Below are 26,348 nucleotides of genomic sequence, written 5' to 3'. Positions count from 1 at the left end.
TTGATAATCACCATATAAGTGAAGCACCAAGTCAGAGACAGGCACAGTGGAAAAAACTGCTAAAGTATTAAATCTTTCAAAGTACTCCTTCTGCAGTACATGCACACACACACACACACACACAAACACACACACACACACACACACACACACACACTGGCAATGTCAAGGGCACTACAGCCCAACTGCAACTACATCCGACAGCAACAGCAATCTGCTAGGGTGTGTGGTGGGGATACACAGGTGCATGATGTGGGGTTGGGCAAGGAAAGCTAGGTACCGGTGGGTGAGGATGCTGGTGGAGCTTGCGGGAACTTGGTGAGGAGAGGGTAGAGATGTAAGATGCTGCATCGAGAGGCTGTGCTGGAGGAGGGGCATACCAGAGAGAGAAAGGAGAAGTGGAGAAGGAGAAGGGATTTTCAAACATCTTGGTGCAATAGAACACATTTGTAGTACTGGACTATGCTGAACACCTGAAAGCATGCACAGAAAACATGGGAAGTCACCTCAGTTCAGTCTATTGCAACGGGTCAGGGAAGGGGGGAAGAGGTTGATCCAGAATGTAAACAAGTCAGATAAGTTCCCACAGGAGGAAGGTCAGCTTCACGGTACACTGACCTACCTAACAAAAGAGCGCATGCAGAAAAGTGTAGAGGAAGCATGATGCATACTTCCACTGCAGCCAATGGACAAATTGTCACAATCAGTCTTGAAGAAAATAGCACACTAATTCAGCAGAAGACTTGAATATGTCTGCCTAAGCTTTTACAAAAACGCCAGAAGAAGTTCACCAAGACAGGTTTCCATGTGGTGTCATTCCACATACATAGCCACTGGTTGGCCAAAACAAGGATTCTTTGGAGTGCCACAAATCCGGATACTACTGTACCCATTTTATAGCTAAAATTTTGCCACATGTTATCTCTTTCTCTCACGAAAAGTCATTACAAGAGATTGTTGCCTACAGAGGCAACTGTATCTGCCTATAAATAGTACCTAAATAACATTTCCAATTACTCATATCACAGGGAATTCTTTAACTTTTTTTGTGAGGATGCACTAGTTCACACAATACAAGACACAGAACTTGGATTATGTAAAAAAAATTTCTGTCCAAGTAAATTTGCATTACTTTTCCAATACATCTAAAATGATCATTATGACAATCATATAGCTTTTCCCCTTATGATTTGCCTGCAAATGACTTTCTTAAGCACATATATGCTTATTAGTGCACCAATTTTTGTGACAAAAAATGTAGTTCACACTAATCAAAAGTTATTAACAAGCAAAATAGTGCAAAGCATAGCTCAGTCAAGTGCCTTAATAATGTGAAAGAACATTGCATAGATTAAATCAGTGACAGTGCTTTTAAAAACTGTACCACAGCAAATGTAATATTGAACTACGTGGCGCACAAAATGAGTTTAGCCAAAAGGCATCTAATCACTGAAAAGATTACCCTTTATTATTGGTGCCAACAGAGCTTTTCTACTTGCTATACGTTGTGTTAATTGCACAACAACAGATGACATTTCTTCTAATGTCTTTCCTTTCTCTTGATCAACATCTGCTTTCTCACTAGAGACTTCTTCCAATCTCTCTTCAGTAGCACGGAATCCCAATACACCATGCTGAGCTTCCCGAACAGACTATTTAAAAATGGTAACAGCAGACTTCATTATAGACTCAATATGAAAGTTATATAAACCTAAAACATATATTTCAAACAATGGAAAGTCCAGGATGGAATAACAACTATATGGAAAGGACAGATTGATAATCACCATATAAGTGAAGCACCAAGTCAGAGACAGGCACAGTGGAAAAAACTGCTAAAGTATTAAATCTTTCAAAGTACTCCTTCTGCAGTACATGCACACACACACACACACACACAAACACACACACACACACACACACACACACACACTGGCAATGTCAAGGGCACTACAGCCCAACTGCAACTACATCCGACAGCAACAGCAATCTGCTAGGGTGTGTGGTGGGGATACACAGGTGCATGATGTGGGGTTGGGCAAGGAAAGCTAGGTACCGGTGGGTGAGGATGCTGGTGGAGCTTGCGGGAACTTGGTGAGGAGAGGGTAGAGATGTAAGATGCTGCATCGAGAGGCTGTGCTGGAGGAGGGGCATACCAGAGAGAGAAAGGAGAAGTGGAGAAGGAGAAGGGATTTTCAAACATCTTGGTGCAATAGAACACATTTGTAGTACTGGAATGGGTACAGAGAAGGGGACAGATAGGTGGGAGATGAGAACTAGGAAAGGTTCAGGCCAGGGGAGTTATGGGAAAGAAGGACATGTTGTAAAGAGAGTTCCCACCTATCCGACTGAGAAAAGCTTGTGTCAAAAGGTGGAATCCAGATGGCACAGGCCGTGAAGCAGTCACTGAAGAGAAGCACAGGATGACAGGCAGCATGTTCAGAACTGGGTGATCCAGCCATCTCTTGGCGATAGTCTGGTAATGGTCATTCATGCGGACAGGCACATTGTTATTTGTCATGCCCCCGTAGAAAGCTGATGGTGAGTCAGATGGCCCTTTTCACAGGTGGCCTTGCCTTTGACAGGGTAGGAGATACCTGTGACACGACTGGAGCAGGTGTAATTTGAGGACGTATGGGATGGGTGCACCTGTGGTCTAGGGGTTGCGCCTTTGATTAGTAATCACAACGTCCTCGGTTCCAGGTTCAAAAGCCGCCACCGCTTAAATTTTGATTAATAATCAGCACTGGAGGCCGAAGACTTCTGGCATAAGAAACCACCCTCATTCTGCCAATAGCCTTGTCAAAGTGGGTGGAGGAGCAGACAGAGGTTCAGGGGCACTCTCTTGTTCTTGGGGTGGGAAATTTCCCCTATAGATGGAAGAACCAACTATGAGCAACAGCATTAGGATGCAGAAGGCAAGGGAAACCACTGCATTAAAGGCACAATGTGTATCCACAGGACATGTGGCCTGTAAGTGAGAAAGTGTCATGATGATTTCTCCATTGGCAAAAGATTCCGGAATAGTCCCCCATTAGGATCTCCAGAAGGGAACTTTAAAAGGGGAGATGACCATGAGAAAAAGACTGAACTACCAACGAAAGGATAACATTCTATGAGTCAGAGCATGGAATGTCAGAGCTTGAATGTGGTAGGGAAGCTAGAAAATCTGGAAAGGGAAATGCCAAGACTCAATCTAAATGTAGTAGGGGTCAGTGAAGTGAACGGAAAGAAGACAAGAATTTCTGGTCAGATGAGTACAGGTAATATCAACAGCAGCAGAAAATGGTATAACAGGAGTAGGATTTGTTGTGAATAGAAAGGTAGGGCAGAGAGTGAGTTGCTGTGAACAGTTCAGTGACAAGGTTGTTCTTATCAGAATCCACAGCAAACCAGCACCAACAATGATAGTTCAGGTATACATGCCAACATCGCATGCTGAAGATGAAGAGAGAGAAAGTACACAATGATATTGAAAGATTAACAAAGTACATAAAGGGAGATAAAACTCTAATAGTCATGGGGGACTAGAATGCAGTTATAGGGTGAAGGAGTACAAGAAAGATCACAGGAGATTATGGGCTTGGGACAAGGAATGTGAGAGGAGAAAGACTAATTGAGTTCTGTAATAACTTTCATATTATAATAGTGAATACTCTGTTCAAGAATCACATGAGGGGGATGTATACTTGGAAAAGTCCAGTTGTTACAGAAAGATTTTAGTTAGATTACATCATGGTCAGGTAGAGATTCATAAATCAGATACTGGATTGTAAAGCATACTCAGGAGCAGAAATAGACTCAGATCACACTGTAGTACTGATGAAGAATAGGCTGAAGTTTAAGAGATTAGTCGGGAAGACTCAATACACAAAGAAGTGGGACATGAAAGTACTAAGGAATGACTAGATACGCTTGAATTTCACTAAGGCTATATGTACAGCAATAAGGAAGTATAGTTGAAGAGGAATGGACGTCTTTAAAAAGAGCAATCACAGAAGTTGCAAAGAAAAATATAAGTACAAAGAAGGTAACTGCAGAGAAACCATGGGTAACAGAAGAAATAATTTGGTTGATCAATGAAAGAAGGAAGTACGAAAATGTTCAGAAAAATTCAGGAATACAGAGATACAAGTCACTAAGGAATGAAATAAATAGGAAATGCACGGAAGCTAAGACGAAATGGCTGCATAAAAAAGATGAAGAAATCGAAAAAGATATGACTGTCAGGAGGACTGATTCAGCATATAGGAAAGTCAAAACAACCTTCGGTTGAATTAAAAGCAAGGCTAGTAACGTTAAGAGTGCAACCAGAATTCCATTGTTAAATGCAGAGGAGAGAGCAGATAGGTGGAAAGAGTACATTGAAGGCCTCTAAGAGGGGGAAGATGTGATAGAAGAAGAAACAGGAGTCAATTTAGAAGAGGTGTGGGATCTAATGTTAGAATCAGAAATTAAGGACTTAAGATCAAATGAGGCACAAGGGATAGATAACATTCCATCAGAATCACTAAAATGATTGGGGGAAGTGGCAACAAAAAGACTATTCACACTGATGCGTAGTATGTATGAGCCTGGCACATACCATCTGACTTTTGGAAAAATATCATCCACACAATTCCAAAGACTTCAAGAGCTGACAAGTGTGAAAAGTATTGCACAATCAGCTTAATACCTCATGCATCCAAGTTTCTGACAATAATAATATAGAGAAGAATGTGAAAAAATTGAGGTCATGTTAGATGCAATCAGTTTGGCTTTAGGAAAGGTAAAGGCACCAGAGAGGCAATTCTGACATTGCGGTTGATAATGGAAGCAAGACTAAAGAAAAATCAGGACACATTCACATGATTCGTTGACCTGGAAAATGCATTCAACAATGTAAAATGGTGCAAGATGTTCAAAATTCTGAGGAAAATTGGGGTAAGCTACAAGGAGAGATGGGTAATATACAACAGGTACAAGAGCCAAGAGAGAAAAATAAGAGTAGGCAACCAAGAACGAAGTGCTCGGATTAAAAATCGTGTAAGACAGGGATGTAGTCTTTCACCCCTACTGTTCAATATGTACATCAAAGCTGCAATGATGGAAATAAAAGAAAGGTTCAGGAGTGGAATTAAAACTGAAGGGAAAAGGATCTCAATGATACGATTCACTTACGACACTGCTATCCTGAGTGAAAGTGAAGAAGAATTGCATTATCTGCTGAATGGAAAGAACAATCTAATGAGTATAGAATATGAACTGATAGTAAATCAAAGAAAGATGATAGTAATGAGAAGTAGCAGAAATGAGAACAGTGAGAAACTTAACATCAGAACTGATGGTCAAGAAGTAGATGAAGTTAAGGAGTTCTACTAACTAGGCAGAAAACTAACCTAAGACGGGGCAAGGAGGACATCAAAAACAGACTGGCTCTAGCAAAAAGGGCATTCTTGGCCAAGAGAAGCCTACTAGAATCGAACATAGGCCTCAATTTGAGGGAAAAATTTCTGAGAATGTATGTTTGGAGCACAGCATTGTAAGGTAGTGAAACACGGACTACGGGAAAACCAGTGCAGAACAGAATCGAAGCATTTGGGATGTGGTGTTTCAGATAAATGATGAATATTAAATGGACTGATAAAGTAAGAAAAGAGGAGGTTCTGCAAAGAATCGGAAAGGAAAACACTGACAGAGAAACGGGACAGGATGATAGGAAATCTGTTAAGACAATCAGGGAATGACTTTCTAGGTACTAGAGGGCAAAAACTGCAGAGAAAGACAGAAATTGGAATACATGTAGCAAATAATTGAGAATGTAGGTTGCAAGTGGCACTCTGTGATGAAGAAGTTGGCAGAGAACAGGAGAGGACAGGAATTCGTAGCGGGCAGTGTCAAACCAGTCAGAAGACTGATGACTCAAAAAATAAACAAACAAATAAAAATAGTTAGGTATTGCATCTACATGTATTGCAGGGATATGAGCCATGAGCCAAGGAGTTGAGAGGGTCAGGCAAGGATATTGCGTAAGTTTGGTGAGCAGCAGAATGCCAGTGTGAGAGGGACGAGAAGGGAAGGCAACTGTTCATTTCAGGGCACAATGAAAGGTAGTCAAAATCCTGGTGGAGAATGTGATTCACTTACTTCAGTCCAGGGTGGTACTGAGAGCTCTTTGTGTGGGTATGTGGGAGATGGTACGTGACTACAGAGACAAAGCATAGGAGATCTATTTCTGGACAAGACTGGGAGTGTATTTTATGTCTGTGAAGGTCGCCATGACACCCCTGGCATATTTGGAGATGGACTGCTCTTCACTACAGATGCAATGACCTTGGATGGCAAAGATGTATGAAAGGGACTTCTTGGTATCGAACGGGTGGCCATTATTGAAGTGGAGGTATTGTTGAGGGTTGACAGGAGTGATGTGAACAGACAAACATTTCTAGCCATCCTCAAGATGAGAGATCAACACTGAGGAAGGTGATCAGGTCATGGAAGGATGTGGACAGGGTGTCATCTCCCTTGTTCCAAATCACGAAGATGTCATCGGTGGATCTGAACCTGTTGAGAGATTTGAGATTGTTGGTGGTTACAAAGGATTCCTCTAGATGGCCCATGAATAAGCTGGCAGAGTATGGCCCCATGAGGATGCCAATTGTTGCACCATGGATTTGTTTGCAGGTGATACCTTCAAAGGAGCAGTACTGTGGGTGAGGATATAGTTGGTCATGGTGACCAGGAAGGAGGTAGTAGGTTTGGAATAAGTCTGGCATTGGGAAAGGCAGTGTTCAATGGTGGCAAGGTCCAGGGCATTGGGGTTGTTAGTGTAGAGGGAGGATGTGTCGTCAATAGTGAAAAGCAGGCTGGTAAAGGAACAGGAACTAGTAGAGTGGTAGGAAGAAATGATTAGTATCTTTTACACAGGAGGGTAGGTAACATGCTCTCTGTGAGGGCACAATAACCAGCCACAATGGAGCAAGCTTGGTGGTTGGGTTTACAGCCTTGTAGAATACAAGATAGGAGTGTGGGATTGGAAGGCTGTGGCAGTGAGGAGGTTTTTGGGGGGGGGGGGGGCGAGGGGGCAGAGAGAGAGAGAGAGAGAGAGAGAGAGAGAGAGAGAGAGAGAGAGAGAGAGAGAGAGAGAGAGAGAAAGGGGGGGAGGGAGGGAGGGAGGGAGGGAGGGAGGGAGGGAGGGAGGGAGGGAGGGAGGGAGGGAGGGAGGGAGGGAGGGAGGGAGGGAGGGAGGGAGGGAGGGAGGGAGGGGAGGGATGGAGAGAGGAGGGGGAGGGAGATGGCAGGGGGAGAGAGAGGGAGGAGTGGAAGGAGGGACAGAGAGAGAGAGAGAGAGAGAGAGAGAGACACTAAGCGGAGAGGTTCTGGGAAGAACCTTAGGATTTGGCGAGGGACTGGAGATCTTGCGATTTCTGGAATGGAGGCACTTTGGTGGGGTCTGTAGGTGGATGTGTTGAAAGCTGGTGGAGTACATCTGCCAGGTAATTCCTATGGTTTATAACGATAGTAATGCAGTCTTTGTTGGCAGAATTATAAGATCAGAGTCAGTTTTTAAATGGTGGATTTGGTGTATTGCTGTTCTTTCTGCAATGCTACTTTCCATGTTGTGCAATTTGGGGACTGATCATGAGATAAAGCTCAAGATTATTAGGATAGTTTGAAAGTTAATACAGGGTGATTCGGGGCAAGGGGGGTGGATCACAGTTGGATGGAGGAGTAATCAAGTCAGGCAGGATTCAACACTGATTTTGGATTGAGCATGACTGATAGGGTTGGTGGTGAGAAAGTGTTTCCACTGTTGGGATTCGGAGAAGGAGAGAAGATCTTTAACAAGCCCAGCATGACTGACTATTCCCCAAATCCTTCAGCACTGAAACCTACCTTACACATGGACAATGAACCACAATCCACCACCTAACTGACCCTGACCTTATGATCCTACCTGCCAACAAAGTCTTCACCACTGTGATTATACAAGCAGTAAGGAATACCTGGTACAGGGGGGCTGCCAGCTGACAGATAAGTCCACCTATAAACTCGGCACTAGTCCCTGTAACAGAGAGAACCTCTGCTCCCATGAACCAACACCTTCAGCCTATTACCCACAACTATCTCCTATATAAAAGACACCAATCATTTCCTCCTATGACTCTCCACAGTTCCTATTCGTTTACCACCTGGCACCCTGCTAATCACTATCGATGCCACCTCCCTCTACAAAAATATCCCCAATGCCCATGGCCTTGCCACCATTAAACACTCCTTTTCCCAAGGCCTGACTGACTCCATATCTGCTTCCACTTCCCTGACCACCATGACCAACTATATCCTCACCCACAATTACTTCACCTTTGAACATGTTGTTGATGTTGTGGTCTTCAGTCCTGAGACTGGTTTGATGCAGCTATCCATGCTACTCTATCCTGTGCAGGCTTCTTCATCTCCCAGTATCCACTGCAGCCTACATCCTTCTGAATCTGCTTGGTGTATTCATCCCTTGGTCTCCCTCTACGATTTTTACCCTCCACGCTGCCCTCCAGTACTAAATTGGTGATCCCGTGATGCCTCAGAACATGTCCTACCAACCGATCCCTTCTTCTGGTCAAGTTGTGCCACAAACTTCTCATCTCCCCAATACTTCCTCATTAGTTACGTGATCTACCCATCTAATCTTCAGCATCCTTCTGTAGCACCACATTTCGAAAGCTTCTATTCTCTTCTTGTCCAAACTAGTTATCGACCATGTTTCACTTCCACACATGGCCACACTCCATACAAATACTAGTCGTTGTTAACAAATTTCCCTTCTTCAGAAACAGTTTCCTTGCCATTGCCAATCTACTCTCTACTTCGACAATCATCAGTTATTTTACTTCCCAAATAGCAAAACTCCTTTACTACTTTAAGTGTCTCATTTCCTAATGTAATTCCCTCAGCATCACCCAATTTAATTCGACTACATTCCATTATCCTCATTTTGCTTTTGTTGATGTTCATCTTATACCCTCCTTTCAAGATACTGTCCATTCCATTCAACTGCTCTTCCAAATCCTTTGCTGTCTCCGACAGAATTACAATGTCATCGGCCAACCTCCAAGTTTTTATTTCTTCTCCATGGATTTTAATGCCTACTATGAACTTTTCTTTTGTTTCCTTTACTGATTGGTCAATATACAGATTGAATAGCATCAGGGAGAGGCTACAACCCTGTCTCACTCCCTTCCCAATCACTGCTTCCCTTTCATGTCCCTCAACTCTTATAACTGCCATCTGGTTTCTGTACAAATTGTAAATAGCCTTTCGCTCTCTGTATTTTACCCCTGCCACCTTTAGAATTTGAAAGAGAGTATTCCAGTCAACATTGTCAAAAGCTTTCTCTAAGTCTACAAATGCTAGAAACGTAGGTTTGCCTTTCCTGAATCTTTCTTATAAGGTAAGTCGTAGGGTCAGCATTGCCTCATGTGTTCCAACATTTCTACGAAATCCAAACTGATCTTCCCGAGGTCGGCTTCTACCAGTTTTTCCATTCATCTGTAAAGAATTCGTATTAGTATTCTGCAGCTGTGACTTATTAAACTGATAGTTCGCTAATTTTCACATCTGTCAACAACTGCTTTCTTTATTATTGGGATTATTATATTCTTCTTGAAGTCTGAGGGAATTTCGCCTGTCTCATACATCTTGCTGTGGTAGAATTTTGTCACGACTGGCTCTCCCAAGGCTGTCAGTAGTTCTAATGGAATTTTGTCTACTCCCTAGGCCTTGTTTCAACTTTTGAGTGCTCTGTCAAACTCTTCACGCTGTATCATATCTCCCATTTCATCTTCATCTGCATCCTCTTCAATTCCCATAATATTGTCCTCAAGAACATCGCCCTTGTATAGACCCTCTGTATATTCCTTCCACCTTTCTGCTTTCCCTTCTTTGTGTAGAACTGGGTTTCCATCTGAGCTCTTGATATTCATGCAAGTGGTTCTCTTTTCTGCAAAGGTCTCCTAAACTTTCCTGTAGGCAGTATCTACACTCCTGGAAATTGAAATAAGAACACTGTGAATTCATTGTCCCAGGAAGGGGAAACTTTATTGACACATTCCTGGGGTCAGATACATCACATGATCACACTGACAGAACCACAGGCACATAGACACAGGCAACAGAGCATGCACAATGTCGGCACTAGTACAGTGTATATCCACCTTTTGCAGCAATGCAGGCTGCTACTCTCCCATGGAGACGATCGTAGAGATGCTGGATGTAGTCCTGTGGAATGGCTTGCCATGCCACTTCCACCTGGCGCCTCAGTTGGACCAGCGTTCGTGCTGGACGTGCAGACCGCGTGAGACGACGCTTCATCCAGTCCCAAACATGCTCAATGGGGGACAGATCCGGAGATCTTGCTGGGCAGGGTAGTTGACTTACACCTTCTAGAGCACGTTGGGTGGCACGGGATACATGTGGATGTGCATTGTCCTGTTGGAACAGCAAGTTCCCTTGCCAGTCTAGGAATGGTAGAACGATGGGTTCGATGACGGTTTGGATGTACCGTGCACAATTCAGTGTCCCCTCGACGATCACCAGAGGTGTACGGCCAGTGTAGGAGATCGCTCCCCACACCATGATGCCGGGTGTTGGCCCTGTGTGCCTCGGTCGTATGCAGTCCTGATTGTGGCGCTCACCTGCACGGCGCCAAACACGCATACGACCATCATTGGCACCAAGGCAGAAGCGACTCTCATCGCTGAAGACGACACGTCTCCATTCGTCCCTCCATTCACACCTGTCGTGACACCACTGGAGGCGGGCTGCACGATGTTGGGGTGTGAGCGGAAGACGGCCTAACGGTGTGTGGGACCGTAGCCCAGCTTCATGGAGACGGTTGCGAATGGTCCTCGCCGATACCCCAGGAGCAACAGTGTCCCTAATTTGCTGGGAAGTGGCGGTGCGGTCCCCTACGGCACTGCGTAGGATCCTACGGTCTTGGCGTGCATCCGTGCGTCGCTGCGGTCCGGTCCCAGGTCGACGGGCACGTGCACCTTCCGCCGACCACTGGCGACCACATCGATGTACCTCACGCCCCACGTGTTGAGCAATTCGGCGGTACGTCCACCCGGCCTCCCGCATGCCCACTATACGCCCTCGCTCAAAGTCCGTCAACTGCACATACGGTTCACGTCCCCGCTGTCGCGGCATGCTACCAGTGTTAAAGACTGCGATGGAGCTCCGGATGCCACGGCAAACTGGCTGACACTGACGGCGGCGGTGCACAAATGCTGCGCAGCTAGCGCCATTCGACGGCCAACACCGCGGTTCCTGGTGTGTCCGCTGTGCCGTGCGTGTGATCATTGCTTGTACAGCCCTCTGGCAGTGTCCAGAGCAAGTATGGTGGATCCCACACACCGGTGTCAATGTGTTCTTTTTTCCATTTCCAGGAGTGTATCTTATCCCTAGTGAGATAAGCCTCTACATCCTTACATTTGTCATCTAGCCATCCCTGCTTAGCCATTTTGCACTTCCTGTCGATCTCATTTTTGAGACTTTTGTATTCCTTTTTGCCTGCTTCATTTACTGCATTTTTGTATTTTCTCCTTTCATCAGTTAAATTCAGTATCTCTTTTGTTACCCAAGGATTTCTACTAGCCCTCGTCTTTTTACCTACTTGATCCTCTGCTGCCTTCACTATTTCATCCCTCAAAGCAACCCATTCTTCTTCTACTGTATTTCTTTCTCCCATTCCTGTCAATTGTTCCCTTATGCTCTCCCTGAAGCTCTGTACAATCTCTGGTTCTTTCAGTTTATCCAGGTCCGTGTTAGCTATGATTAAGTTATGCTCTGTGCGAAATTCTACTAGTCGGCTTCCTCTTTCCTTTTTTAGCCCTAATCCATATTCACCTACTACGTTTCCTTCTCTTCCTTTTCCTACACTCGAATTCCAGTCACCCATGACTATTAAATTTTCGTCTCCCTTGACTACCTGAATAATTTCTTTTATCTCATCATACATTTCATCAATTTCTTCATCACCTGCAGAGCTAGTTGGCATATAAACTTGTACTACTGTAGTAGGCGTGGGCTTCGTGTCTATCTTGGCCACAATAATGCGTTCACTAGGCTGTTGGTAGTAGCTTAACCGCACTCCTATTTTTTTATTCATTATTAAACCTACTCCTGCATTACCCCTATTTGAGTTTGTATTTATAACCCTGTATTCACCTGACCAAAAGTCTTGTTTCTCCTGCCACCAAACTTCACTAATTCCCACTGTATCTAACTTTAACCTATCCATTTCCCTTTTTAAATTTTCTAACCTACATGCCCGATTAAGGGATCACCTTCCGATCCGTAGAACGCCAGTTTTCTTTCTCCTGGTAACGACGTCCTCTTGAGTAGTCCCCACCCGGAGATCCGAATGGGGACTATTTTACCTCCGGAATATTTTACCCAAGAGGATGCCTTCATCATTTAATCAAACAGTAAAGCTGCATGCTTTGAACATAGCACAAACAAATCCATGGTGCAGCACTGGGCATCTGCATCGCTCCAGCATATGCCAACCTATCCATAAGTCACCTAGAGGAATTGTTTCTAACCACCCATAATCACAAATCTCTCAACTGGTTCAGATTCACTGAGGACAACTTCTTGACCTCAACCAAGGGTGAGGACACCCTATCAACAACCCTATCAACAACCCTACACAACCTCAACACCTTCTCCCCAATTTGTTTCACCTGGTCCTCCTCAATCCAACTAGCCACCTTCCTCAACATTGACTTCCACCTTAAGGATCGCTACATCTGTACTTCTGTCTGCATCAAACCTACCAACAACCAATAAGACTTCCACTTCGACGAGTGAAACCCATTCCATACCAAAAAGTCCCTTCCATACCACCCAGCCACCCTTGCCCTTGTCTGACATCTCTACAGTGCTGAATAGTCCCTCTCCAAATATGCCAAGAGTCACACTGAGGCCATACACAAACAGAAGTTACTCTCCCAACTCTGTCCAGCAACAGATCTCTTAACGCCTCACCTGCAAAATACCCACTGTCCAATCACAAAGGAGCACTGCTCTCACGATTGAGTGCTAACCAGGACTGGAGCAAGTGATTCACATTTCCCACTGCCTCTCATCATGCCCTGAAATAAAGATTAACATTTTACATTTTGATTACTAATCAAAGGCGCAACCCCTAGACCATAGGTACACCCATCCCATACGTCCTCAAATTCCTACCCTGTCAAAGGCAAGGCCACCTGGGAAAAGGGCCATCTAACTCACCACCAGATTTATATGTGGGCATGATAGGTAACAAGCTGCCTGTCCACACAAATGACTATCGCCAAGAGATGGCTGGATCAACCAGTTCTGAACATGCTGCCTATCATCCTGTGCTTCTCTTCAGTGACTGCTTCACGGCCTGTGCCATCTGGATTCCACCTTTTGACACAAGCTTTTCTCAGTCGGATAGGTGGGAACTCTCTTTACAACATGTCCTCCTTTCCCATAACTCCCCTGGCCTGAACCTTTCCTAGTTCTCATCTCCCACCTGTCTGTCTCCTTCCCTGATCTCACTCCAGTACTACAAATGTGTTCTATTGTGCCAAGATGTCTGATACTCCCTTCCATTTCTCCCTTCCCCTTCTCCGCTATGCCCCTCAATGCAGGATCTTAATCTCTACCCTGTGCTCACCAAGTTCTCGCAAGCTCCACTAGCATCCTCGCCCACCGGTACCTTTATATCCTTGCCCAACCCCATATCATGCGTCTGCTTATCCCCTCCATCCATTCCAGCAGATTTCAGCTCTGTCAGATGCAGCCACAGTCGGGCTCTAGTGCTCTGAGACATGTCCGTGTGCGTGCATGCGCGCGTGTGTGTGTGTGTGTGTGTGTGTGTGTGTGTGTGTGTGTGTGTGTGTGTGCGCGCGCACACATGTACTTTTTTTTTGTACTGCAGAAAAAGGACTTCATCTGAAAGCTTTAATATTTTGGCAGTCTTTTCCATTGTGCCTGTCTTCAACTTGGTGTCTCTTCTATGCAGATAGTAGCTACCGTTCCTTTCCATATTCTTGTCAAAAAAATGTTTCTAATGATAAAAAATGCAAAAGTTCAGAAAAAACAGTATAAGCTTTCAAAATAAAGAGATCTTTCTTTGTGAGTGTGTGCTTCTTGCTCCTTCCCATTAGCACAAACAAACCTCCCTCCTTCCTGAAACCACCACATGTGAGCTGCAATAAGTTTTCATTAGTACCCTTTGAGCTACTGACATTCATTGTTTTATGAAATACATCTTTTATCTACCTTTAATTAGCTTTAAATTTCATTGCTCAACAGTGTCTAGCATACATCAGTCTTTTCCCTCTGCTGTTCAATACCTATTAAAACAATCTTTATGTGCTCACTGCAGTCGATATTCAACACTAGGAGAAAAAATAATGAAAGTACCCAGATTTTCTCCATATGTCAATGATAAATAATAAATAAATCATTGAAAATGTATAAAGAAAAAGATGTTCAAAGAAACAATATGCTGCATACATCATATGATATGAGACAACATGAACTTGGATGATGCATTCTGTTAACTAAAAGAAACACTATACACCTTTTCCTAGAGTACTTTCACAGTAAAAAATTATGCTCAACCCCAAACACAATCTTAGTTGGTCAAGAATAAGTACATTTTACCTCATTCGAAAGTAGGAATCAGGGCTCTATATATCTATAATTCCTCAATTTTTTATTGCATAACCAACCTACATTCACTAATGGGGAATCAATTTAAAATATACTATCCTTAAACATTCCAGTTTGAAGTTAAATATGTTGGTGTACAGAGAAATAGACCCATTAGTCATGTACGCACAAAAAGTTTCAATATAACATTTTCCATTGCTTTGACACATACAATGATTTGCACAGTATAAATCACATTTCAATCTGAACTGTCTATTCTTGTAATAACCTATTCTTTTACTTTATTGCATTTTGCTAGTTTCAGCTGTACGATTCAACTGTGTATTAGACACATTTTATTCCCATAACGTGCCATCACAAAAGTTATTTGAGAACTTGTCATCAGCAGCAAATGCTGGGAAAGTCTATGTTCACATACCAGTAGTAAAATTAGTCTCTAACCTGAGGAGTAAGCAACACTCATGGTGAGGGGAGTGGCCCGTCCCAATTGAATATAGGCATCATCAATGTTCATGATGTCTCATATCATATGATGTATGCAACATATGACGAATCAGTAAAGCAGTGATGTTAGTTACTTATCAGTAAACGCAAGATTCTTTAAAGAATCTAACTTCCATATTAAAACAGCTTCTAACCTCTGATTGCTTTACAAATGAGTTAATGTGTTAAATATTTGATGTTTAACATGAAAGTGAGAAAAAAATTAGAAAAGGTTTGTAATTAGGCTTCTCTTGAAGTTTGTTGGGAGTAACTAATCACTCTCATTATGAAATAATGGATGAATATAGTCTTGCTAGTTTGCACTCATCTGTATATTGAGCAAGCAGTAAAGGAAACAAAAGAAAAATTTGGAGTAGGTATTAAAATCCATGGAGAAGAAATAAAAACATCGTAATTCTGTCAGAGACAGCAAAGGACTTGGAAGAGCAGGTGCATGGAATGGATAGTCTCTTGAAAGGAGGGTATAAGATGAACATCAACAAAAGCAAAAATGAGGATAATGGAATGTAGTCGAATTAAGTCGGGTGATGCTGAGGGAATTAGATTAGCAACTGAGACACTTAAAGTAGTAAAGGAGTTTTGCTATTTGGGGAGCAAAAGTACTGATGATGGTCGAAGTAGAGAAGATATCAAATGTTGACTGGCAATGACAAGGAAAGCCTTTCTGAAGAAGAGAAATTTGTTAACATCGAGTATAGATTTAAGTGTCAGGAAGTCATTTCTGAAAGTATTTGTATGGAGTGTAGCCATGTATGGAAGTGAAACATGGACGATTAATAGTTTGGACAAGAAGAGAACAAAAGCTTTTGAAATGTGGTGCTACAGAAGAATGCTGAAGATTAGATGGGTAGATCACATAACTAATGAGGAAGTATTGAAAAGGATTGGGGAGAAGAGAAGTTTGTGGCACACCTTGAATAGAAGAAGGGATCGGTTGGTAGGACATGTCCTGAGGCATCAGGGGATCACCAATTTAGTATTGGAGGGCAGCGTGGAGGGTAAAAATCGTAGAGGGAGGCCAAGAGATGACTACACGAAGCAGATTCAGAAGGATGTGGGTTGCAGTGGGTTCTGGGAGATGAAGAAGCTTGCACAGGATAGAGTAGCATGGAGAGCTGCATCAAACCAGTCTCAGGACTGAAGACCACAACAACAACAACAGTTTACACTCCATGTTAAGCAAAAGCAGCAACGTAGGAAAAGGTAGACTGCTGCTTACTGTAAAGACCTACATCTACATCCACACAGATATTCCACAAGCCACCATACGGTGCATAAAAGAGGATACCCTGTACCACTACCAGTCATTTCCTTTCCCGTTTTAATCACAAATAGAGCGAGGGTAAAACCACTGTCTATATTCCCCAATATGAGCCCTAATTTTGCGTATCTTATCTTTGTGGTCCTTATGTCCAATGTATGTTGGAGGCAGTAGAATCATTCAGCAGTCAGTGTCAAATGCCGGTTCCCTAAATTTTCTCAATAGTGTTCTGTGAAAAGATCATCGCCTTCCCTCCAGGGATTTCCGTTTGAGTTCCTAAAGCATCTCTGTAACACTTACATGTTGTTCGAACCTACTGGTAACAAATCTAGTAGCCCGCCTCTGAATTGCTTCGATGCCCTCCTCCAATCTGACCTTGTACAGCTCCCAAACACTCGAGTAGTATTTTAGAACAGGTCACACCAACGTCCTATATGTGGTCTCCTTTACAGAGACCTTTCCTAAAATTCTCCCAGTAAACCGAAGTCAACCATTTGCTTTTCTTATCACATTCCTTACATCCTCATATATAACTATCTCACTATCACTGATCTCTCTCTAAATGAACATTCTCAGAGTCAGGTCTAATGGTAATATGAACCATTGCTCATTCTACCACCACCAATTCCAAATACTCTCCTTCACCCTAACTCAAATCTGTGCAAGTTTAATCACAATCTAATTGCATTTGATGCTTCTACCACTGGCTTAGCAATGTTGTGCACAGATATTTGAGATGTTACTCTATCAAGCAGTACAGTAGGTTTAACAATAATGATTCAAGTGATTCTAGCTCTTTTCTGAACAGGTATGTAATCTCCATCTCATTCATTTCACTGGACACACAATGGTTTCTGTTTATTTTTGTAACTTTCTGCACCTACAGTGGTCACTGTTGCTATACCTATCTCACTATCACTGATCTCTCTCTAAATGAATATTCTCAGAGTCAGGTCTAATGGTAATATGAACCATTGCTCATTCTACCATCACCAATCCCAAATACTCTCCTTCACCCTAACTCAAATCTGTGCAAGTTTAATCACAATCACATTGCATTTGATGCTTCTACCATGGCTTAGCAACATGGCAACACAAATCCCATTGTGAAATGCCAGCTTGGAAGTCAGTGCTGCAATAAAGCTACATTTCATTTACATCTGACACTGTCCTGACAAGAAATTAACACAACAGAAACCAAAATAAAACTTCTGCTGCTTATCTAATGGTCAATAGGGAATACAAAAGTATCTCCTAAGATCTTTTCGTTTACATCAAATTGAAAATTCAGTTGAGAAAACTGTTAAATTATAAGGAGACAGACTGGCTGACCATTACTTAGCTTTAAGAGATGAAATTCCAAATACTTCTAAGAGAAACACTTAAAATTAGAAAACCAGAGTTACTCTTAGGCTTCCAAACTTTTACTCTCATTCCTCAGGGAGGAAAAAGGGTATGGTTCAGGAAAGATGGAAAGGGGGGCAGGTCACACTGATCCCAGGTGGAGAGCCACCCACCTACAGTGAGAACAAGGAGAGACGAATATCAAAGTTCTTTCTCTTTATACCTCTTACTTCCTTACAATGAACTTACCAGTTCCCTTAGAAGGGCTTCATTTTTAGAATTCAGTAACTCTAATGTCCTGGTCAGAACTCCAGCTTCAGCTTTCAGTGCTGAAAGTGCTGCTCTGTTTTGTTTGTACAGTGCACTGCGGCCTTTTAGCTTGTTGACATACTGCTTGAATTCCTCTTCACGCAGAACTCTTTCCCCTGTAAATTCCTTCAATTTTTCCTGCTTTTCCTGAAAAATTCATAATTGCATTGTTTGAAAAAGAGAGATATGTGTGAATCAGGTGGGCAGTAGAGTACTAATGTGAGTATATTTACTTAATTTTTACGAGAGGCATTCGATAACTAATGTAACACTTTCTCTCTCAGCCAATTGTGGTTGAAAAATGCAGGCTTTGTTGTGTGACATCATGGAATAATCCCTCTTCAGCTCCTATAGTTCCATGAAGTTCCCATAGCTAGCAGTACTATACACAGCCTTCAAATGGCATCTGTAACAGAGGTGTGTTCCCCAGCAGATAGATGTTATTTAGCTTCTTATGCCACAAAACCAGAGCATCACAGATATTCATAGGGTCTAAGAAGTCCTCACAGTGAAAAGAAGCTCAGTGAGTCATTGGGCGAGGCATTTGTCATCACTGCAACAAGTTCATGCAAACTTGTCTGATCTCCCACGTGCCATACAGCCTCACACAGCTGTGACTCCTGCAATATTGAAATGTGCATACACTTTCATCTGAGGTGACCAACAGATCACAATCAAACACCTTGCTGCTCAACTGGGTGTCTCTGATGGTAACACCGGCACTCATCCATCAGTTGGGGTACACAAAGGTTTGCCTGCTGGGTTCCTCGCTGCCTAACAGAAGACCATAAAGAACAATGAAGGATCATGTGTGTGGAACTGCTTGTGTGTTATGAGACTGATCATGACAATTTTTTGTTGAACACTGTCACAGACGATGAAACATGGGTTCATACCTTGAAACTGAAAACAAAACAGCATAACATTGGATTGGCGCCATGCTACTTGTGTTCTGAATTAAAAATTCAAAGCCACACCCTCAACGCATAGTCAAGGAGGCTGTCTTCTGGGACTCTGAAGAGATTATTCTGATTGAGTATTTCTTCACAGTGCAATTGTCAACTCTGAAGTGTATTCTGCTACCCCAAGGAAATTAAAGAACCAACTTCAGCGTGTTTGTCACCACAAAATTGCGAACGAACTGCTCCTTCAGTGCACCAGAGAGCACTCCACAAAATTTCATTGGACTGTTCTTCCTCATCCACCCTACAGCCCGGATCTCACACCTTCAGACTTCCATCTGTCTGGCCCAATGAAGGATGCACCCCACGGGAAGCAGTGCATGGATTATGGGGAGGTTATTGATGCAGCAAGACATTGGCTCTAACGTCAACCAGTAGAGTGGTACAATGCAGGCATAGAGAGTGTCCCTGTAAGGTTGCATAAGACCAACACACTGAATGGAGATTATGTTGAAAAATAGAGTTTTGTAGCTAAAAGATTGAGGAATAATACTGTATATTGGAATCCTGAATATCACCAGCCTGCTTTCAGAAAAAAAGTGTTGCATTGCATATTGAATGCCCCTCATACATTTAATGAAAAAAATGTCACTCTGATAAGGAAGATAAGGTCATATGGGCTCCTAGTTTAACTGTATTCTTACACCAGTTTAGACTGAAGATGACAAAAATATATTTCAACAGTGTAGGCTCATATGAATTCTCCTACAGTAACAATGCATGGACTTGAAGAAAAAAGTGGAATAGGCCCATTAACAATACGTGGGAACTGGAACTGTACAATGACAAAGAAAAAGAATAGCAATTCTCAGATGGGAAAAGAGATGCAAATTAGAATACAGAATTACATGCTGATACAAGAATATGTCAGGCAGTTTTTTCTTTCCTTTTTTAATTACAGTTTCCACTGAGTTGTACTGAAAACAAGTTATTATTTGAAATGAAAAATTTATGGAAGCAGCTCATATTTGTACAAAATACTTAAGGTATAGCTATATGTTAGGAATTCACACATGTGTAATCGAAGAGGAGTTGGTTGATCAACTGGCTGAAAAAGATATGTTATAATGAGAGGCATCTATGTGGTCGTTCCTTGTCACAGGGGCAAATATTAAAAACTGTCCCCACTCGACCCTCTCCAAATCTAATGAACTTTGGTGTGAAGATTCTATTTGGTCTTTGATGGTTATATAGTAAATTTCAGTCCAGTATCTTCAGTGTTTGAACTTTTAAGGGGCTTTTAAAGAGGGGATACTCATCTTCGCATCACATATGAAGGTGCAAATGTGCCAAGTTTGCTAGGCTTTTTTAAAAGTTCTAGCAGACATTTGGTCATTTGCGTTAATACACATAGATAACTGTTTATGCTGAATCCCACCTTGGTGAAAATTAGAGATTTAGCCACACCTAAATATAGACACAAGTCTCTAAAGTTGCTAAAAAATTCGTCGTGCTATTCCAAGAGCCAGGGTTTGACCGACCACTGCTAATTTTCATATGAACCAATCACACCAGAACTTCATAGGGTTACTCGTACCTATGATGTCTATATGTGGATCAAATTTAATTAAGATTGGATGCCTAGATGAAAAAATATGCATCTGCAAAGTTGGCCAAAATTATCTACGTGCCAATTTCTGGTTGTTTTTGGGGGGCAATATCTCAACTGTTCTTGTTCAATCATTTTTTTTCTTACCACAGCTGGAAAAAGCATGCTTTAAACTTTCCAAGCTATATTGTAAAATTTCTGGATCTTGCATATTGATGAGTAAGAATACCATCAAAAGTAGGGAAAATGAATTATCGATAAATACAAAAAATTAATACAATTTGAAGTTGTAAATCAAAAAAAGTGTTATTGTAGTGTCTTTTAATAGTAAGATTTGTCTGTGGTTTAGGGAATGTAATGATGCTATTAAGAAGCATTTTTACATTATTTTCCAGTATAGAATATAAATATAGTAAAACCTCAAAAAATGCGCTCAGATTATAAAATTTAGAAGATCATGACAGAAAGCTATCTTGCTTTAGAACGTTTTAACCCTGCAAGGCATGGTGGTGCATATGTGCATGGTCAGCCACTTTCAATCAGCATTATAAAGCAGCAATAGTTTTGTAAGGCTCTATTCTTGCAGCAGTGATACATTGCTGAATCACCACTTTCAATTGTTGCTTTCATTACTGGCAGTTTTCACAGTGTCAGTCTTCTGTGCGGTGTAGTTTTTGGTGTTGACATTGTACAATTTTAGTGTTGAATACCGAGTGTTTGAATAATCAATAATCATTGTAGCTGAAGCTAAGCTCTAAAACAATGTGTTTTGATACACTAATTTGTATATTTTTTATACAAACAAATCTGAATCTGCTATGATTCAAACCAAGATATTCATGAGCTTTCAAAATAGCTTGTTATAGGTTAATTAACTATTGTATAAAATGAACCAAGAGACCCTTACACCCTGCTGCTTTGGCGGATCAGATGCAGCTGATTGTCATAAGTCATCACCATTCTATTGGGGGAAGAAACAATTATGATCAGTTAAGGGAATGTCACCAGTGGACAAAGAGCTTCTACAACGTAGGCGTGGGCTTGATTTTACTGAAGTTGTTCCTACTGTAATGCCTTGCTAATGACAAAATTTCAATTCACGCAGAAGACTTGCTGCAACCCGTTTCATAAAGAAAAACATCTAAGCAAGAAGACTTTAACACCAGTAACCATTGCAATGTCTGACAGGCTGAAGTTACTGACTAATGAAGTTTTTAAACCTGGTCAGGAAATTTGTACCAAATGTAGATATGAAGTGGCCTAAAAAGAATCACCCCACCAGGCTAAGCAAGAATCACCATCCACTGAAGATATGGATGATGTTGATGCTTGCTTTACTGCTAATACTTCATTGTTATTCACCATTCAAGCTTCAACGGATCAGCAAAAGGGATTCAACGGGATATATAAAGTGTGAAGTTCTGAAAGCCCAAGGCAGCATTACTAAGGCAACTGCCACAACTGCTGGTGTGAGCCAAGTCAATATTGCGCAAATACAACAGAAGAGTGCCAAAACCATAAAGATATGGACATCTTAATTGAAGAACTTAAGATTAAGCTTCAGACTTCAAGTAATTGCAGTAAAGTTCAAATTTTGACCCTGTCCCGAAATAGCTGGACTAATGAAAAAATGGCTAAAGAATTTTCTGTTTTAACTAAAATGGTGAGGAAGGCTAGAAAACTAAAGATGGAAGATGGGATTTTGGCAACACCTGCAAACCAAAAAGGGAAAAAGCTCAGTGTTGAAGTAAAACAAAATGTCCTCACTTTTTTGAAGATGATGAGTTTTCTCGTTCATGTCCCAGCAAAAAGGATAGAGTTGTAGCAAGAATAAATGGGGAAAAGATTCACAAGTAGAAACGCCTGCTCCTTTGTAACCTGAAAGAAATGTTTATCGCTTATTGCAAACAATATGGAGATCAACTAAGCTTATCAAATTTTTGTGAGCTCAGGCCAAAATCGTCAGTTGGTGCTTCCGGATCACATTCAGTATGTGTAAGTCCAATTCACAAAATGTCAAATTAATGTTGGCTTCAGCAACATCGATCCAAGTTGACTACAAGGATTTGATGAAAAAAACTATGAAGCTTGGAATCAAAAGATTGTTTGCTGCAATGTTGTGAGAAATGTCCAGAAAAAATGCAACTAGAGGATTTTCTTGAAGATGCTTTTAAAGACTATGACCCTGAAGAAACAGAATAATACAAGCAGAGGGTCCATACTGACAGAGATACATTAGAGACATGTCAGAGAACTGTTGAAGATTTCATGGAGGCACTAATTTTCAAAAGTACCAGTTTGAGAAGCCATCACTTTGTGTCAAAACGCCAAAGTTTATACCTTAAGCAGCTAAAAAGAAATCTTGCAGAAAATGAATTAATTATATTGATGGACTTTGCTGAGAATTATTATTTTGTTGTGCAAGATGCTATGCAAGGATTTCATTGGGAAAATAGTCATTACATTCATTTGTTGCCTATTTTGGTGGCAAAAAAAGTCAGAATATTATCATTTGTATGATCAGCAGCTGTCTCTGTCATGATGTCACTGCTGTTCATGCCTTTCAAATAAAGTGAATAGCACATTTAAAGGCAAAGATTGAAAACATTAAGAATGTTTATTACTTTAGTGATGGTTCAGCTGCTCAGTATAAGAATTTCAAAAATTTCATCAATTTATGTCTGCATGAAAAGGTTTTTGGCATCACTGCTGAATGGAATTTTTTTGGAACAAGCCATGGTAAATCACCTTATGATGGCATTGGGGGAACAGCAAAAACACTAGCAGCCCGTGCTAGTCTGCAGAGGTCCTTAGATAACCAAATATTGACTCTTTGCCTTTAAATATGTCTGCTTGTGTCTGTGTATGTGCGGATGGATATGTGTGTGTGTGTGTGTGTGTGTGTGTGTGTGTGTGTGTGTGTGTGTGTGTGTGTGTGTGTGTGTGTGCGTGTGTGCGCGCGCGCACGCGCGAGTGTACACCTGTCCTTTTTTTCCCCCTAAGGGAAGTCTTTCCGCTCCCGGGATTGGAATGACTCCTTACCCTCTCCCTTAAAACCCACATCCTTTCGTCTTTCCCTCTCCTTCCCTCTTTCCTGAAGAAGCAACCATCGGTTGCGAAAGCTAGTAATTCTGTGTGTGTGTGTGTGTGTGTGTGTTTTGTTCATTGTGCCTGTCTGCCGGCGCTTTCCTGCTTGGTAAGTCTTGGAATCTTTGTTTTTAATATATTTTTCCCATGTGGAAGTTTCTTTCTATTTTATTTACAAATATTGACTCCATATGATTTATTCAAATTCTGTGATGTTAGTATCCCAGGCATAAAGTTTTTTTAAGTACCAAAAGAAGAGATTGAAAAATTCAGCCTGATCAAGAAACAAGGTTTGCCATGGGGCACAAAATACCTGGAAGAAAGAAAATCATCAATTTAAGCCAATTAATTGTAATCAGCTCAGAGTAAGCAGAGTTTCCAATGATGCTATAGCATCCACAGTTCATGCCTCCGAAGCAGATGATGAAAAATCCAGCAACCTCAATTGTAAGTTTACAACCAGCACAATATATTGCATATATGTATTACAATTTTTGGTGGGTTGGAAATGTGTGTGCAGTTTCACAAGAACAACCAGATGGTTCTGCTCGTTCCTTCCACTGGCCAGCTGCTAAAGACACCTGCTGGATTTCTGAGCAACATATTTTCACGACTTTAGAATTGGACAAGAAGAGAATAGAAGCTTTCGAAATGTGGTGCTACAGAAGAATGCTGAAGATTAGATGGGTAGATCACATAACTAATGAGGAAGTATTGAATCGGATTGGGGAGAAGTGAAGTTTGTGGCACAACTTGACCAGAAGAAGGGATCGGTTGGTAGGACATGTTCTGAGGCATCAAGGGATCACCAATTTAGTATTGGAGGGCAGCGTGGAGGGTAAAAACCGTAGAGGGAGACCAAGAGATGACTACACTAAGCAGATTCAGAAGGATGTAGGTTGCAGTAGGTACTGGGAGATGAAGAAGCTTGCACAGGATAGAGTAGCATGGAGGGCTGCATCAAAACAGTTTCAGGACTGAAGACCACAACAACAACAGAAGCACCATCAACATCATCATGAGGAATATAATACAGTTATCCACAATCTGCCCTTGACAAAATTGTAGAACTGCTTAACCAAAAATGGAACTAACTCTTAGCATTTTTGTTTTGCAGATTTGCTGTGTAGTGTATTACATTTGTTATTATGAAGTGTGTTAAATTAATGTTTGAAACTGATTTATATACTGGAATTAAAAAAAACTAATTATGGGACTTAATCAGCAAAATATTTCACTTTTCAATCTTCTCGAAGCACTAAAATAAAAACTTTTTAAATGTATTCTTACTCAACAAAATGCAAAATCCAGAAATTAAACAATATAGCTTGGAAAGCTTAAAGCATGCACTTTACAGCTGTAGCAAGAAAAAAAGGATTAAACAAGAAAGTTGAGATATTGCCCCCAAATATACCCTAAAACCTGCACGTAGAAAATTTTGGCCAACTTTGGAGAAGCATATGTTTTCATCTAGGCATCCAACTGATTACATTTCTTCCATATATAGAAATCACATGTAGGAATAACCCTCTGAAGTTTTGGTGTGATTGATTCATATGAAAAGTAGCAATGGTCAGTCAGACCTTGGCTCTCGGAATGGCGCGCTGAATTTTTTACCCGCTTTAGAGGCTTGTATTTGTATTTAGGTGTGGTTAAATCCCTAATTTCTGCCATGGTGAGATTCAGCCTAAAACATTGTCTATGTACATTAACGTAAATGATCAAATGTCTGCAAGAACTTTTAAAAAAGCCCAGCAAACTTGGCTCATTTGCACCACCGCATGTGGTTCGAAGATTAGTAGCCTCTCTTTAAAAACCCCTAGACATTCAACCACTGAAGATTCTGGACTGAAATTTGGTATACAACCATCTAAGACCACACAGAACCTTTACACAAAATTCCAATACATATGGAGAGGGTCCAGTGGGCACCGCTGGTCCCCTTGACATGGAATGACCCTATGTGCATACAGCAGAGCCACAGAATAGCAGATACACGCAAAAAAATCATGTTTGGATTGCTATTGCATAGCTATTCAACTTTCATCCTTCATCAGAGCACACATATGTAAATGTCCACTGAAACAAAACAAACACACACACACACACACACACACACACGCACACACGCACACAGTCTCTCTCTCTCTCTCTCTCTCTCTCTCTCTCTCTCTCTCTCTCTCTCTCTCTCTCTCTTTCAGTGATAACCTGTATATTTGCTTCAAGTGAAGATAATCTGTTTTTCAGCTCTCTCAACTGTTCGGCTGCACTTTCCTTCTTCCTCCCAATTATCGCTGCTTGCTGACGAAATGGGGCCAACTTATCTTCAACTGGGTCATTCATAGCTAGGTGCCGTTCAACTAATTGGTTCACATCATTATTTACTTCCTGGATCTGGAAAACCAACAACGAATTGCAACTGGATAGTTGGATAACTATTATTAATTAAAACGAGGTAAGCTATGAGCTGCATCAGAAAAGACAAAAATTTGGGGAGCAATCCAAAAATTGAGAGTCCTGTCACCAAAAAACCAATTTAAAATAGCAATTACAAGCAAAATGACAATTGAGAGTAAAGAGGCAAGAAGACAGGATGGTCAATGAGTAAAGTAAACAACTTGCAAATAAGGAAACAACAACT

The 26,348-nt window shown here is 41.5% G+C and overlaps 1 protein-coding gene across 2 annotated transcripts in view; it reads right to left on the bottom strand.

The window, feature by feature from the left end:
* The window catches only part of LOC126335082 (intraflagellar transport protein 81 homolog), a 136,066-nt gene that overhangs the window by 48,594 nt on the left and 61,124 nt on the right, over positions 1-26,348 (bottom strand). Inside the window, exons 7-9 of one of the 2 annotated variants that reach the window (XM_049997977.1) lie at positions 25,916-26,101; positions 18,050-18,256; positions 1,463-1,652 (exon numbers count right to left, since the gene is read on the bottom strand). In XM_049997977.1, the coding sequence (XP_049853934.1) occupies positions 1,463-1,652; positions 18,050-18,256; positions 25,916-26,101 (583 nt within the window). The remainder of the gene's footprint in view (positions 1-1,462; positions 1,653-18,049; positions 18,257-25,915; positions 26,102-26,348) is intronic. The other variant, XM_049997976.1, reaches the window with a different exon arrangement.

Source organism: Schistocerca gregaria, chromosome 2, assembly GCF_023897955.1.
Source record: "Schistocerca gregaria isolate iqSchGreg1 chromosome 2, iqSchGreg1.2, whole genome shotgun sequence".
Lineage (NCBI taxonomy): Eukaryota > Metazoa > Arthropoda > Insecta > Orthoptera > Acrididae > Schistocerca > Schistocerca gregaria.
The sequence above is the reverse complement of the archived record's forward strand: the minus strand, read 5'-3'. Positions and strand labels throughout refer to the sequence as shown.